This window comes from Ictidomys tridecemlineatus, chromosome 2, assembly GCF_052094955.1.
Source record: "Ictidomys tridecemlineatus isolate mIctTri1 chromosome 2, mIctTri1.hap1, whole genome shotgun sequence".
Classification (NCBI taxonomy): Eukaryota; Metazoa; Chordata; class Mammalia; order Rodentia; family Sciuridae; genus Ictidomys; species Ictidomys tridecemlineatus.
In genome coordinates this window covers 27,824,824-27,842,856 of record NC_135478.1, presented here as the reverse complement: position 1 = coordinate 27,842,856, position 18,033 = coordinate 27,824,824, and the positions used below count along the sequence as shown (strand labels likewise).

At 33.9% G+C, this 18,033-nt stretch overlaps 1 protein-coding gene across 37 annotated transcripts in view; it reads right to left on the bottom strand.

Annotated features, from left to right (window-relative positions):
* Nucleotides 1–18,033, bottom strand: part of Clasp2 (cytoplasmic linker associated protein 2) — a 202,697-nt gene that overhangs the window by 134,907 nt on the left and 49,757 nt on the right. For 36 of the 37 annotated variants that reach the window (XM_078038189.1, XM_078038168.1, XM_078038181.1 and 33 more), the window contains exon 7: nt 11,478–11,548. In XM_078038189.1, coding sequence (XP_077894315.1) covers nt 11,478–11,548 — 71 coding nt within the window. Of the gene's footprint in view, nt 1–8,108; nt 8,276–11,477; nt 11,549–18,033 lie in introns of those variants that run through there. The other variant, XM_078038205.1, reaches the window with a different exon arrangement.

Below are 18,033 nucleotides of genomic sequence, written 5' to 3'. Positions count from 1 at the left end.
CTAAATCTTCCCTCATCCCAATATGATAAATAAAACCATGTATCTCAGCTGTTCAAGTTTACAATGTAAGAACTGCATCTTAAATTGTCTTCTGTCCTATACAGTTAATTTTTATTTTACCAACAATTTTTATGTAATAACTCTAAGTTATATCTTTTTGTTGTTGTTTGTGGTGCTGAGGATTGAACCCAGGGCCTTGTGCATGCAAAGGCAAGCATTCTACCAACTGAGCTATATCTGTAGCCCTTTCAGTTATATCTTTAAAACTTTCTTTTTGTTGTAGATGGACACAATACCTTGAATCTTATTTATTTTTTATGTGTTGCTGAGGATCTAATCCAGTGCTTCACACATGCCAGGCAAATGCTCTACCACTGAGCTACAATCCCAGCCCCCACGTTATATTGTAAATGCACTTATTTCTCTTTACCTCTGCTGCAATTCATAATGTAAGACCAGACCAGTACTATCTCTGCCTACATTACCACAACAACCTCTTAACTGGCTTCCTTGCTTCATTCTCAACCTCCTTCCAAATCACAAAGTAGACAATGCAATCTTCTTAAAAAAAAAAAAAAAAAAAAAAAAAAAAAAAAAAAGCAATCTGGATCAATGGCTGCTAAAACAAACCATAAATTGAAAGACTGAGGGGGAGCTTTATAAAGGATAAATTAGGCTGATAACTAAATCTATTGTTCAATATTAACATTACAAAGAAAGACAATTAAGACTTTGTATACGTCTGAAAAATATCCAAACTATCACACAAAATACCACCTATGAAAAATTTGTATCAACAAAATATAACTTCAAAATCTGAACTGATTTGATCAAATCATTAGAATTTTCAAAGGTTGGGTTGTAGCTCAGTGGTAGAGCACTTGCCTAGCATGTGTGAGGCACTGGGTTCAATCCTCAGCACCACATAAAAATAAATAAAATAAAGGTATTTTGTCCATCTACAAATATATATATAAGAATTTTCAGTTTTCAGGAAATATAGAGGATATATAACATTTTTTAAAGGGTGAAAAGCAGCATGGTGATACAATTAACAAAATCTAGTGCATGAAAAAATTTATCTAACAGATACTTTTCTCTTCAACAAATAAAAGGCAAGAGAAGAAAAAAAGAGAGATAAATGCTTTGGATGAACAGATCCTTAATAGATACATCAACCAACTATAATAGTGAGCCCTGCTGGAGTCCCAATGTGAACAAATTATTAAAAGATATTCATGAAAGTGAAAACCGAACACCAACTATTTGATCCTAAGGGGTTTTATAGATGTGATAAAGATATTGTGATTGTATTTTTAAAAGATACTTTCATTTTATACACGTAAATGAGTACATATGCACAAGTATACACATGTACAAACCTCAGTCCAGCAAGACAATGGGGCTGGGGTAAAGATGGAATAAGAATACAAACAGATAAAGATTGGTTATGTAGTGATGATTTTGTCAAGTTAATGACAAGTGGTAATAAATGCTCATTACAATATTATCTGTTCCGGGGTATGTTTGAAATTTTTTAGTAATAATAATAATTTGTACTACTTTGCTCCCTGCTTAAAACCCTACAATGGAACCCCAATAATATAACAACATCATAAGAGTTAAGAAAGTGAGATGGGGCCAGAGATATGTGAAAACAGAACCTAAAAGATGGCAATAAAATCTCAAAAGTTGCAAATTTTTAAAAAATTAAAGGCTACTAAGAAATAGCACATCAAGGGCTGGGATTGTGACTCAGTGGCAGAGCATTTACCTAGCATGTGTGAGGCACTGGGTTCGATTCTCAGCACCACCAATAAATAAAATAATGGTCCATCAACAACTAAAAAAACAAAGACAAAGAAAAAAAAGAAAAGAAATAATACATTAAAGCTACAATTTATAATTCCAAGAAACTGCCTGATCTATCTTGCAGAATGATACAGAAGTCACCATTTTTAAGCCAGGAGTACAGAGATGAATACAAGGAGTAACTAAAAATCTATGAAAAGGTTCTATTTGTGTAATAAGAATTGTAATGCATTCCGCTGTCATGTATTTAAAAAAAGAAAATCAATTAATTTTAAAATATCTATGAAAAGATTTCATTGTTAAGTTCTTCCCTGTCCCCAACACAGGGAGCTCAATACACAAGTGTGCAACGCACACTGGTGTAAACATGTTTGTGTGCACACACATACATATCCATAATTTTGTAAAAATGAAACCACCAGAAATGGAAAGAGAAAGTCCTTAGAACCATTTAAACTTTTGTTTGCCAAAGTTAAAAGTTAACAGAAGGTTTGGATGACAAAGTAAAGGATATCTCTCAGAATATGGATTAAAAGAGAAAGAGGAAGAAACTTGAGAGAGAAGACAAAGCATAAAGTCACTGTGAATCAACCCCAGAAGTCAAATGTGTGACTAATACCTACTCTCTAAGAAGAGACTAAAGCTGGGGCTGGTTTTGTGGCTCAGTGTCAGAGAGCTTGCCTGGCACATGTGAGGTACTGGGTTGGATCCTCAGCACCACATAAAAATAAATTAATTAATTAAAGGTATTGTGTCCATCTAAAACTAAAAAAAAAAAAAAAAGAGGAGACTGGGCTGGGGATATGGCTCAAGCGGTAACACGCTTGCCTGGCATGCGGGGGCCCTGGGTTGGATCCTCAGCACCACATACAAATAAAATAAAGATGTTGTGTCCACCAAAAGCTAAAAAACAAATAAATTAAAATTAAAAAAGAGGAGATTAAAGCTAATAAAGGAAGAAAATATATAAAAAAATGATAGGAGAAATTTTCCCAGAACTAAAGAAAATCATCAGCCATCAGAAATAAGAATCAAGTAGCAAAAATTTAAAATGTCAATTTAAATGAAAATAAAACTTTCAGTAGAATTATTAAAAATTGAAAATTCAAGTGCTTCAAAAGATAACAGTTAAATTTTAGCATTCATATGAAGACGCTATTCTTACCAATTATTTACAAAAAATAAAGTTGATTCCATACAAAGTTTAATATAGAGGCCAATAAATTTGACAGTCACTTAAAATATCTAGGTAGATATAACTGTCTAATTAAAAATATATTTGAGGGGCTGGGGCCGGATTAGCTCAGTGGCAGAGTGCATACCTAGCACGGGTGAGGGACCGGGTTCAATCTTTAGTGCTGCATAAAAGTAAACAATTTACAACAACAACAACTTTTTTTTTTCCCAAAGCCAGGTGCAGTGGTGCACACCTGTAATCCCAGTGACTCAGGAGACTAAGACAGGAGGACTTCAAGTTGGAGGCCAGCCCTAGCAACTTAGCGAGACCCTGTTTCAAAATCACAAATAAGAAGAAATGGGAATACTGTTCCGTGCTTAAGTACCTCTGGTACAAAAAAATACACACACACTCACATATATAAAGATTTTTATCTTTAAAAAGACATGCTTTAAATATTCAAAACCTTCAACATTTCAAAGCAGTAAACAGATAATCACAATTTACACTATCATCTTGTATTAATAAAATTTATCAATAGCATGCATGATAACAATTATATCAAACTGATTAATAAATGAGACTCATAATAAGGTTTATTTTGAAACTTTATAAAATCTATTCACCTAAGGTACCTAAACCTTCAACACAGTTATAATATGATTATAACATCCGTTAAAATCATCAACTAACCCTAGGTACATGTATGATGACACGAATGGGTAACTCTACTTCATATAAAACCAGAGAAATGAAAAATTATGCTACATTTATGTACTATGATTCTAAATGCATTCTGATATCATGTACAACTAATTAGAACGAACAAATAAATAAATAAATAAATATTTAAATGGGAAAAAAAGGGAGAGAAAAAATCCTCAAACTGAATTCAGGCACTGGGGTGGTATATACCTTTAATTCCAGCTACTGGGGAGGCTGAGGCAGGGGGATTACAAATTCAAGGCCAGCTGCGCAATTTAGCAAGACCCTGCCTCAAAAATAAAAAGGACTGGAGATATAGTTTAGTGGTAGGGCAACCCTGGATTCAATCCTCAGTATGACCAAGAAAAAAAAAAAAAAATCAACTGTACCACTCTACAAGTACAAAGAAAAGATGTAAATACCTTCTTAGAGATTCAAGATCATTAGCAACATCAGATTTGAAGTATGATGCTACTGGTGCCCAATATTTTGTACCCAATGGGTAAATAAGACTGCCTCAAGAAGATTATTATTTATTTATTTAAAGGTACAGCATATGGGACTAGATGCCCTTAATACAGACCTAAATGATATGTTGGATGGTAAAGGCTTTCAATGGCTACAGCAGGGGGCTACTATAATGTAGATTTATTTTAGTCACTGACTATTTATTGCCCTATATTGCTACTAATGCCCAATCTTTTGCCTCTTGTAATTTACTTTTTCTCCTTATAGACTCTTTTTACCCCTATCATTGGTACTTTAAAAAGCAAACAAACCGCCCCCCCAAAAAAAAGGTTTGAAAAGCCTTGAAGACTGGGCATGTGCTCTCAGTGGTAGAATGCTTACCTATTATGTGTGAGGCCCTAGGATCCTTCCTAGTACTACCAAAAAAAGAAGTTTGGCCTTTTATTTGTGTTTTCCTGTAATTTAAATTACCTAATCCTAATGTATTACAAAGAATATATAAGAGAACAAAAGAAGAAAGATCTATTCAGCATTAATTTCTTTGCTTTGGTTCTATACCCTTTAAACCAAGTTTTATGTCAGTTTGCAGCAGTCCTGGAAGCCAGGGGATCCCACAAAAGGTTGGCCTCTAGAAAGCCATGTTTATTCCATAACTTGCATATATTTTAAAAGACTCATTTTTGGAATAATAGATTGTGTTGAAATGTTAAGTTTAGAAACAGTCTGTTTACAACAAAACCTTATTTCTTTCCAGCCATTCTGTAGCAGCAACAAAAGGCCAAATTCCTCTTTCATGCTTTTGAGGCAGATTGCAGGGCTCAGCATCACATAATAATCCTACAGGTTTTTAACTCCATCTGCTTTGACTGCCCAGAGCTATACACAATCAAGTAACTGTTTGGTTTTATACCCTTGAATAAGGATGGAGATAACTAAACCAAAAAGTGCCCAAAAGCTAATCAACAACTTTTCTAAGTGATAGAGATCATAAGTGCTTCATAAATATTTTTAACAAGAAAAAAACTGCTAATCAAATCTTTTACATAACCTTGGAGTCAAACCTATATGACATATTCAATAGATAACAGATCACAAGATCACAAACTGTAATATATAAAAAGCAATTATAAATCACAAAAGAAGTCTAAGAACCAAAAAATTAAGGATACCAAAAGGGAATCTAAAGAAAAGAAATATAAATAAACATAAGACAACCAACCTTATCAGAAAGCAGAGGTGATTTATAAAGGGTGAGATATTTTGCACAAATCACATCACATTGGCAAATTTTTAAAAGATTAATAAGAACTGAGAAGAATATAGGAATAATAGGCACTACTGATGGGAATTTTGACAAAACCTCTTTTGGAGCAAATGATTATAGTTAACACAAATTAAAATAAAAACTTTGACACAGATATGCCACTTTCAAGCTATTTTAAGATGTACACACATGTGTACACATACAAACACATATGGTTTATACAGAACTGTTTACTTCAAAATCATCTACATGAATTATATATGGTAAATAATCTGAACTTCCATAAAAGATTAACTGATTATGATACACTATTACTATGGAGTACTATGCAACAGTTAAAACAAATGAGGCAGAGTAACACATGATGGCATTTAAAAAAATCTCAATGCTATACTCATTTGACATGGGAAATGGTTAAAAAAAAAGGTATTCAGAATATCATGTTATTTAAACACAGTCAAAACAAAACCATTAATTTTGATACTTAATGTGCAAATTAAGGCATAATAAAAAGCTATGAAAAAGCTGGGTATGGTGGGCATGCCTGAAGCAAAAGGATCACAAGTTCAAGGCCAGTCTCAGCATCTTAGCAAGGTCCTAAGCAACTTAGGGACAACCTGACTCAAAATAAAAAGGGCTGAGGATTTGACTCAGTGGCTAAGCGCCCCTAGGTTCAATCCCTGGCCCCCCCCCCAAAAAAAGCTATTAAAAAAACCACACTCCATAGAAATAAAGACTTTTATCTCTGTTTATACCCAGGCTTGGAGCTTGGAGGTGGTTCTGAGGGATTTTTGTTTTATCATCATTATTTGAATTTTAAAAAGGCGATGATATTTCATAATAAATTCATAATTACAATTTAAAAATAAGAAGTCACAAAAGTTAAGAATAGTGTAATCTACTTGATACATATGTTCACATGATTCTAGTATGGTATATGTACATTACATGTGAGAGAAACTAATATACAGAGGAGTATATATCAAACTATTAAGAGCTATAAACCCCATGGCCTATTTCTATACATATATATTTACTGTTTTGATTTTTAAATATTTATATAAATATATTAACAAAAGTATTTCTATTTTAAAGAAGAAAATTAATTGAAAGGTTACCCTCTAAGCTTTGATTGTTACTTTGATTTAAAAAAAAAAAAAATCAATACATTTCCAAACTGTCTGAATGTATTTATTTGTTATTTGAAAAGAGAAAAATTAAGATCTACATTACTACCCAATAAACCCAAAATGTTTAAGAAAATGAAATGTGGTCCTGGTCCAAACCAAATACAACATTTAAAGATGCCTGCAAATTAAGGTTTGTTTGTGTTTTTTTAAAGGGAAGAAATTTTGCAATATTCATAAATATATAAGAACTTAATTTGATGTCTTTTGCCTTAAAAATCAGTAGTAAAATTACATTCTTATTTATTTCCATAAGGTCATATAAAAAGTTATATAAATTCTTAAAATAAATTTTTGGAATAAATCATAACAATGTGTAAAACCAAATTTACTATATTTCTATTTGAATGTGCATAATAGTTTAAATGACAATACCATCATTTTGGCAAGTTGACATCCTAATGGGCATGGCTCCAAGTAGACAGACAAACTCCTTAGATAAAAGAGGTCATAATATAGACCCAAGAAGGCTGAAATTGTTAAGAGTTAAAACATCCAAATACAAGCAAGTCCTCCTGAAGAGCCTAGTAAAAAACATGCAAAGCACTTTTTGAGAAACTTTATATTCCCCTTTGCACATATCTCACATACTGGTGTGATCACAAAATATACCTTTAAGCATCTTAACAAAAGGTTTAACACTAGGGGAAATAGGCTCAAGGATTAAGTGTTATGAAGAATAATATCACATGCTCACTTGGGACTTTAGATTTTGTCTAGTTTGTTTTCTCTGTCTGGATCAACATATCTTCAGTAAGTCTCAGCTTCCTAATCTGTGAAATGGAAATACCAAAATATTCTGCATACTTCCTGGATTTGTACCCGAATTAAAATATTTTAAGTACATGAAAGTCCTTTTGCAAACTATAAAGCACTATACAAATATTGTTTTGATGACTATCCTTAACAAAATAAAATACTAAAAAAATTTTGATCAAATTATATCCTGTAGAGAATTCTTAAAAGGCTATTTTCTAAAGAACTGTTTACTAGATACACTGACAAATCACAAGCATACTAATTAAAATAGTGTCCATGGCAAGCCATTTTGCTTCTTTAAATATTTGATTAACACAGAATTCTACTTGCATCGAATACAACAGGAAAGATGCCAAGCTAGCTAATCAAACCTTCCTGCCAAAATCTGTCATTCTTCCAAAGGCCATGTTCTCCCTTCAAAAGCTTTTGCATACATTCCACGTTTCTTCCAATATCCCTTCATATCCAATACCAAAGACTGACGGGCTTGCTTAGATTGCAAGCTAAATTTGTCACCTTATGTTTGCAAGATTCCATACAGACACATCAAGTGAAAAAAGATACCAAATGACAAGCACACACATGCATAAATGTATACATGAGCGTACATACACATACACAAACACAGAAATGTCCTTCATTCTTTAGGGAGAAATACATTTCTTAGTAGCAAATGATCGGCACCTTAAAAGGAAGTGTATAACACAGCAAAAGAGGAAAAATAAATCTTACTCACCATCTCCCATAGCCATTCAGATGGTCCAGGGAGCTCTTTCAAACCAAGAGGTCAAACAGCACAGCAAATAAGTGTAGCTCAGTGCCTGCGCCACTGGGCTCGGCCTGCAGCCTGCAGACACCCGGAGCACTGTGTGACCCAGGCCGCGCTGCAGCTCTGCACCGCAATAGCCAACAGCTGCTACTCCACTTCAAAATAAAAGTCTGGGGTCTTGCTGAAAACCTTCGTTTATTTAGCAGAGCCTACCAGGGCTTGATCAAGATTATTCTTTAACTGTACATATGCTGTTAGATACAGGTGGTGATGTTTCTCCTTGTACTGGCTGCCTGAAATTTAATCTAAGAAAAGCTCTGGGATTCAGTAAATGCCATCCCACTAGGGGACTTTTAATGCAATCATCAAAACACAAGGCATGTGTTCAGCAATCATTTTCTGCTTCCCTAAAGATACCCATGTAATCAGTAGCAATCACATGATCGAATGGATTAACTGATTTGTGCTTTTTTAAAAAGGTTTTCATCCCTTTGTCATTACCTTTTAATATTTACAACAGAAGACTGCTAGAAGTACACAAACAGGAATAGCCCAGTTTCCACGATTAACTGCTTTCATTATGCAGGAAGCATTTCTGGCTGCCGTAAACAAATCACGTCAAAGGCAGCCCATCAAAGGCTGCTCTGTGTGGGGACAGCAGGGCCACACGAAACAAAGCTTGCTTCTGGTAGAAACAGAACCTAGCCAGTGCGCAGCTGCAGGGACTCAGAGCACCCTCTATCCAAGCTGCACAACCATCAGGATGTTACCAAGCTCTAAGAAGGCCCTGGGGTTCATGGGCCCAGTCAGATATGCTTTTAAATCAGCCTAAAAAAAGAGTTGCTTTGCTTTTCACCAAATGATGGGCACCTGTTTATTTTGTTTATAAAAATAAACAAAACGAAACTGAAAGTTACCTTATTGACTCATATAAACCAAGTATCAAGGTAATTTAAAAGCCTAAGGTCCATGATTTATATTATTAAGTCTTTAGAAGCAATTAATTCCCTTTCTAGCAACTATTTAAAACAGAGAAACTGGAAATACTTTACCATGATTACAAACCACACTGTGTTAGGTCCTATATACACACCAAACAAATCAGAATTATGCACAGCTATTTTCACAGTGAAAAAAATACTTACAGTCAGAGTCACCAACACTGCTGATGATTACATCTTGGTTAGTATAGAATATTGTCTAGAAAGCTCCATGATGATACCAGACCCTGCCATAATCACAGGGGCCCTCTAACTTTCAGTTTTTTCCTTCTTACTGGGGAAGTGTTGTCTCCTTTCAGCCAAAATCTGATTGTTTTTAATTCCAGGTCCTTCTAATTCTACTGCACTTTGGGACTTTGCCTAACTTAACTTTTGTAATATGAGAATTAAAGTCATGCTTGAAAAATCCTTAAGACAATAACAACTACAACAAAAAAGGGCATTTATCACTATTTCCAAATTAAATGATATGTTCAAAGTTCTGACAAAATTTACTTAGTCTTCTTGAGTGTGCTAACCTAATGCTTTGGAAAATCAAATCAAAGAATTCAATCAGAACTTCAAAGTACAGATTTGACAATTATGTTCAGTACAGAGGCAACCATCGCAAGGCAAACTACAGTTTTATTCTGCAGTTGTTTACCTGAGGATACCAACTCCATGATGTGGAAACAGCTGAAACCAGGCGAAATGTACTGCTGTGAAAAACATCTTAACTATATTCTTTACCCTAAAAATGTGCATTATAAACTAACTTTCACATACTTGCATAAAATACAAGTATATTTAGATCATAATCTCCAATATAATCTCTAATATATTGAATCCAAGAAAAATAAATGCCAGATACTAACTTCAAACCTCTCTGTTTATGGAGAGATAAGACAAAAAGAAATGAATCAAGGGGAAAAAAATGCTTCCATTCCAAAGGTAACAGAAATAATTTCATTAAATATAAGAATGACAGTGCTTTTAAAAATAAACCACATTCAAACAATGAATCCTTAAATTTTATAAGATATATTATACATTTTGCCTTAAAATTATAACTACAGTCTGGAATATACAAATGATGACATTATGAAAACACAAGTCTCCGTTCAAGGAATTCTAACAACTCTTCCTTTTCCTGCTTTTCCTGCATTTCTATAGACATGGATAGATATAACTGTTACAAAACTTAGGAGAAGAATTTAAACACCTATTCAGACCAGAAGTGAGAAATGGCTGGCAGTCAGGGTGAGAACTGGTAGCACTAAAGACAATTTGTATTTCTGAATTAAGTTTAAACTAGGATAGATACAATGTTTATAACACCAAATTCTCACTCCATTTGACTTTTTGCAACACAATGAAACAGTCTTGGTTTAACCTAGAGGAAAAAAGAAAAACTACATTGTATTTTTAACTAGCTTTATTATTCAAAACAAAAAATTTTTTCTCCAATGTCATTTACATTACCAAGCTAACCACTCTCTCTAATATGAAGCTACTTTCCTAGGGGGTAAAAAATCATCTATATTATCTATGGAAACAGAACATATTCTTCACACACCTGGCTAATTAATATTTAATGATTTAAGTCAGGTAAGTGCTACCCAATAAAACTAAACACAATTTATTAACCTAGCCACAAAATCAAATAAATGACAACTGATTTGTGGATGTGGATGTTAATTCCAAATCTCTCCAAAATTCCAACTTGGTCTCATTCCATTTAAGCAAAAGATTATTATTCTATAGTGAAATTTTGAAGGATTCACTAGTATCATCACTGAGAGTCTGCACACAGGTTTAAGAGAGTTTATCCACTATACAATTTCTAGTAAAAACAACGAAGTAAAACAATTACTCTGGGCATAAAAACATACTTCATTCATGTAACATGAAGGGCAAGAGGATTATAATACATCTTCAACCCACACACAACACAAAGGCAAAAGAATGGCATCATTGTACACTACAACACCATTATTAAAATTTTACTTACTCTAAAAGCAGACCAAGAGTAGATAATAATCAGCAAAATATAAACTTTTTTTGTTACTGTACCCAGGTAATTTTTCTTTCTTTCTTTCTTTTTATTTTTATTTTTTTAGTTGTCAATGGACCTTTATTTATTTTTATGTGGTGCTGAGAATCAAACCCAGGGCAAGCGCTCTACCACTGAGCTACAACCCCAACCCCCCCGCACAAGTAATGTTTCAAACTACAAAATCAACTCTTTGAATTTGCTATTTAATAGTTGATTTGAAAACACAATTCATAGTGTCTAAAACTTGGCTAAATAATCTTAGAACTGTTTGAAAGCTGGAATAACTTAAATTACTCTTACCTTTGCAGACACTCAATATCATACCACCCGAATTGTGTACTTCATCAAATTTGGCAAATATTCTTTCTAATCTGGGAATAAAGAATAAATAGTTTATACACACGTGAATAGAAAGAATTTCCATCACCATCTCTCTTAGGAAGAAAACAATTCTAGGGATTCAGCTGGTTCTCTATACAACTGTTATCTATAAGTAACTCACTGAAAGAAGACACAAAACCTAACCACTCTTCAATTAAGAGAAAAAGCCAAATGTAGGTAGGATTCTACATTCTTGCAGGTATATTTGTAAAAAGACAACTTCCCACAATGCAGTTTCATTGTAAAACTATTTTTCCAAACCCAGCAAAAATTTTCCAGTTGCAACCTTATAACAAATCTACTTAATCACCCAAACATTTTTTTGTTTGTTAAAAAAAAAAAAAAGGCAAACATAAAAACTTAAAACATTAGGAACTAAAGTAATGCTGATGAGACTGATAATCTGATGCTTTCCCTGTCAATCTATTTTCATACAACAACAATTCCACTGGTACTACTAATTTTATATTCAGGATAATTACTCTTTCTATACTACTGCTATCGCCTTTTTCAATCAAAAATGTTATTATTACAAACATAATACTTATTATAAAAGGAATTTAGTAACTATAAACAGAAAAAAATACAACACACATTCCCACCATCCAGAGAACTTAATTGTAGCATTTCTGATGGTTTTATATTCACATATAAATTATCTTCAGAGTGATCATGCTGACAGTAATTTTTTTTAAGTTTGCTTTTTCCTCAACTCTATAATGTATCATGTTATGGTTTATTATTAAATTCATGACTTATTGATTTGGGGAAGAGAGGAGAGCATTGTCGTATTGTCGTTAAATGCCAAATATTTTTCTCGGGCTTACTATTATATTTCAGTCACAAGTTTATCTCGTAAATCCTATGTAAGCCTTAATCCACATCCTGTTATTTCTTATAAATCACAGATAGAAGTATTTTTAGAAATAAGCCACTAGCTAATTTCAGTAAGAAAGAACAAAAATAATTTTTTCCAGTTGAAAATCCTTTAGAGATTATAACAGATTTCTAACATTGAAAATCCTTTAGAGATTATAACAGATTTCTAACATTTCATTATAACAGATTTCTAACCTCATCTCCTATCCCCACTAATCAAAAAACACAACGTTTTACATATCTGAAAGTATGTCAGTGGAAAGACACAGGTCCCTTCATACTACAGAGTAGTAGCTTCCAGAGAGTTGAACAGATAGTAGGCAGGTTGCCCAGAAGTAAGACGTAGACATGAGAAAGAAGAGAACATTGAAATTGTAAGTTGACACCTCAGAATGAAATCCAGACAGACCAGGAACAAAAAGGAGAGAATTTAAGAGAGCTGTTTAACAACAAAAAAGCAGAAGATATTAAGAAGCATGAGACTGGTCTGGGGTATAATTTAGTGGTACAGTGCTTGTTTAGCCTATGTGAGGCCATGGGTTCAAACACCAGTACTTCAAAAAGAAAAAAATATACAGTTCAGTTGTTCTTAATATATCCATAGTTACGCAACTGTTCTCATAATCAGTTTTATAATATTTTCACACCTCCCAAAACAACCACACACCCATTAGCATCACTCCCCACTGACCCTCTTCTCTCTAGTCCTAGGCAACCACTTATCTACTTCCTGCCTCTGCCTATGAGTTATTATAACTGGCCATTTAATACAAATGGAATTATAAAATATGCAGCCTTTTGTGACTGTCTTCTTCCATGGCTCATGCATGTTGTAGCCATCCCTATTTAGGGCCAAAAAATATTCCATTGAATAAATATACTGTGTTTTGTTTATCTGCTCATCAGGACATATGTAGATGAAAGGTGTTTCCATTTTTTAGCCATTATGAATAATGCTGTTATAAACACCTATGTAAGGGTTTTAGTAAAGACACATTTTCCTATCTGTTCAGTATGTGGCTAGGAATAGAACTGCTGAGTCATGTGATAACTCTACATTTTACATTTGGAGGAATTATAAACTTTTCCAAAGTTGCTGTATCATTTTATATTCCTGTGAATGTTTCAATTGTTCTACAGCCTCATCATTTTTTTTTAAATTTTAGCTGCCCTAGGGGAATGTGAAGCAGTATCTCATTGCAGTTTGATCAGTATTTCCAGATAAGTAAATTTTATTAAGCATCTTTTTATGTTCTTATGGCCATATGTATAAGAAATCTATTTAAATACTATGTTCATTTTTAAAATTGGATTATCTGTCCCTTCTACTGTTGAGGTGTGAAAGTCCTTTATGTATTAAAGATATAAGTTTCTTATATAATAGTTGACTTGCAAATTTCCCACTATATAGGTTTTCTTTTTCTTTCCTGATAGTGTCATCCAAAACCAGTTTTTTAACTGTGATGAAATCAAATTTATCTAATTTTTTTTCTTTAACTGCATATGCTTTTGATGTCGTGCTTTTTAAGAGTTTCATCATTTTAGCTACTTTTGGTTTTATGCTTCTGAGTTAATTTTGGGATATGTTGTGAGGGAAAGAGTAATTTCATTCTTTTACAGGTGGACGTTCAGTTTTTACAGCAATATTTGTTGAAATGACTAGTCTTTCCCCATTGGAATGATCTTAATACATCTGATGAAAACCAACGGCTTTATAATTATGTGTTTATTTTTGAACTCTCAGTTCAGGAGCATATGATCAGAAATTATATTTTTAAAAATATCAGACAAATTAAAAATATATAATTATTACCTTTAAACTATTTGATTTAATGGCTTTATAAATTGTATTTCAGTTGTTTTAACAAAAAGAATGGCTTTGATATAAATATAAAGGTAAACAAAAACAGAACTTTAACTTTAGAGGGCTGTATCCAAAAGGAAATTTGGAAACCACAAAAAGAACAGTATTTGAGAGGCAAAAATATCTGTTCTGAAAAATCAAAGACTGTAACCACTATGACAAAAGAATATCTTGTTTCAAATGAATGCAACAGTATAAAGTTAACTCTTGAGACTATATACTGGTGGAAAAAGTGAAACATCTGGTAAAACTGGGGTGGGGGGCAAAATTAATCCATGCTTTTCCCTGCAAAGGTTAAAAAAATCTTTAATATGCATCCAGTAGCTTGAGGATTCAAAGTACTACCTACAAAACAATAAGGGTTTGTACAAATAAATAAATAAATAAATAAACTTGTTACTTGAAAAAGCAAAGCTTCACTAAACACTTGAAAAAGCAAACCTTGTGTACCCACAAAGAGTTACTCCCAAAACCCTACACCTGCTAGCGAAGCATAACCAAGAAGAACAATATAAGCACCAATGGCCAATGGCCTAGAAGTCAAGAATCCTTCAGCTTCTCACAAACTCCCTACCAAAATTCTGGGTCTCAGAGTCTTCATCTGCCAAATGACTAGCCATGTAGAAGAAGGAAAAATATATAAATAAGAATGGCTAAGTAAATAAGTTATTGGCTTATTTGAGTAACAAGCAATGACTACCTGCACGTGTTAAAACCCTAACAATTTTTTTTCTTTATTCTAAGCACATATGTATGCATTCAGTTTAAAACAAAGGAAGCATTGAAGAAAGATGTTTTCAGTTAACAGTGTTGGATCAAGTGGATATGGAGGAAAAGTATCTGAACTCCTGTCACACTACCCACAATAAAACTGCAGGTGAATAAAACTGTAAGATAATCATACAAAAGAATGGCTTTGTGACCAAGGAGACGTTTTCTGTTTTTGTTGTTGTTGTTATTGTTTGTTTGGGTTGTTTTTTTTTTTTTTTAGTTGTAGTTGGACATAATACCTTTATTTATTTATGTTTATGTGGTGCTGAGGATCAATCCCAGGGCCTCACACCTGCTAGGCCAGCATTCTACTGCTGAGCCACAACCCCAATCCCAAGAGGACATTCTTAAAGGCAAAGATTTCTCAAAAAGGGCAAAGAAATCTCCACTCATAAAGGAAATAACCAAGAACTATATTACAAACTTACACACATAAAAGCTGGGCATGGTGGCCTACACCTGTAATCCCAGTGGCTTGGGAAGCTGAGTTAGGAGAATCGAGTGTTCAAAGCCAGCCTCAGCAATGGTGAGGTGCTAAGCAATTCAGTAAGACTCTGTCTCTAAATAAAATACAAAATAGGGATGGATGTGGCTCAGTGATTGAGTGTCCCTGAGTTCAATCCCTGGTACCCATCCCAAAAGAACTTACACACATCAAAAGACATGAAGAAAGTAAAAAAATCATCATAGGAGAAGACATTTGAAATAAATATATAGTTGACAATGACTTGTACTCAGCATGGATAAAGGACATCTCACAAACTGATTTCTTAAAAGCACAAACAACTCAGTTTAAAAAAAAAAAAAAAAAAAAAATTGGTGAGGGCAGGGGTTGTAGCTCAGTGGTAGAGCACTTGCCCTGAAAGCGTGAGGCACTGGGTTCAATACTCAGCACCACATAAATAAACAAATAAAGATATTGTGTCTATCTACAAGTGTGTGTGTGTGTGTGTGTGTATAAAAAATGGATGAAATGAACACTTCACAGCAAAACACATCCAAATGGCTGATTAATAAGTGAAATGCTATTCTTCTTTATTAGGAACCAGAAATATGCATAATACATCCATAATTAAACCACAACACACCCACTGGAAACCTAAAATTAATAAAACTAAAACTAACAATATAAAATATTGGTGAAAATGCTACAGTGTCAATATCAACTAAATGTAAACAAACACTCTGACCCATCAATTCCACTTTTAGATATATATTCAAAGAGAATGAATTCATATGTACACTAAGACACATACAAAAAGTTATTAGAAAAAGTATTCATAAAAACCACAAACTGAAAACAACTCAAATGTCCATCAACAGTATGTACCCATAAAGTATGGTCTATTCATACAATGTAAAAAACTATATGGCTATGAAAATGAACATCTATAGCTAGATCCAACAACTCAAATGAATCATAAAAATATAATGTTAAAAGAAAAAAAAGGCTGAGGAGGTAGCTCAGTGACAGAGTGCTTGCCTAACATGCACAAGGCCCTGAGTTTGATTGCCAGTACTGCCTAAAAAAACACAGTAGGCACCATGGCACACACCTGTAATCCCAGCAACTAGGAAGGCTAAGACAGGAGGATCCAAATTGAGGACAGATCAGCAATCTAGCAAGGTCCTAAACAACCTAGCAAGACACTGTCTCAAAATAAAAAGGGCTGAGGATATAGCTCAGTGGTAGAGCATCCTGCATTCAATTCTAGTACACACCCTACACCCCAGAAAAGAAACCAGAGACAAAGAATAAACATCGTATGATTCCATGTATATAAAATTCAAAAATAGGTAAAACTAATCTGTAGTGTTAGAAGTCAGTATTGTAGTTACTTTTGGGGAAGACAGAAATGGTAAAGATGAAAAAGGATATGGGAAGGCTTCTGGGATGTAATATTTGACTTCCTCATTTGTATGATGGATACATGAGTGTATTCACTTTGTTATAATTTACAAAGCCACATATTAATGATTCATGCACTTTTCTCATGGAGATCATAGTATAATAAACTTTTTAAAATATTTTAATAAAAAGTAATTTCCATCACCTAGTCTGGTCTAGTATGTAAGAAGCTTGGAAGTTTCCATTCTGCCCTAACAACAACTAGGAAGTTAAAATAACTACAAAATCAACAACTTTTCTTAGCTCTAACTATAAGCTGGGTCATGTGCATATGTTGCTAGGAGTAGAACTGCTTAATTACATTATAATTCCACATTTAACATTTTAAGGACTATTAACTATATTCCAAAGTTGATACACCATTTTACATTCTCACGATGATTTCAAACTGGAAGCAGGCAAAACTGAAGAACCAGAATTGATCCCAGCAGAAACCTCTCCAGGAACCTATGCCAGAGCAGGAAAACCAGAACTGTAGTTGACAAACTACTAGAAGCTTAAAGTGGTTAAGTCTAGGCCTCAATAACGCCAGAGCAACCAGTCCTGGGGGAACATCATTCCTAATCCCTCTATAATGGCTAATTTGAATTGTCAACTTGATTGAATTAAGAGATGCCTATGATTAAGAGACTTTTGGGTGTGGCAATGAAAGTGTGTCTAGGAATGACTTGGCATGTGGGAAAACCAACTGAAGTGGAGACCCTCCCTAAGCGTGGGCAGCACCATAGGATGATGGCTTAGATGAAATAAAACTTAAAGAACAGGGAAGCAGCAGCAGATGCAAGCTGGATTCTTGAATGGGTTCTTGATTGCTGCTGTGATCATCTGAAGATATCAGACTCTGCTTCTTCACTTTTCAAAACGGACTCTGCCAGTGATTCCTAGTTTCCAGAAGCCTTCAGTCTCAGACTAGGGAAGCACCCTTGATCCCTCTTGTTCTGGGGCTTTAGCCCCTTTGACTGCACAGCTACTGATTCTTCCAGCTCTCCAGCCTACAGATGGCCATTGTGGACTATCCAGCTGCTAGTTTTGTAAGCCAACCTAATAAATCC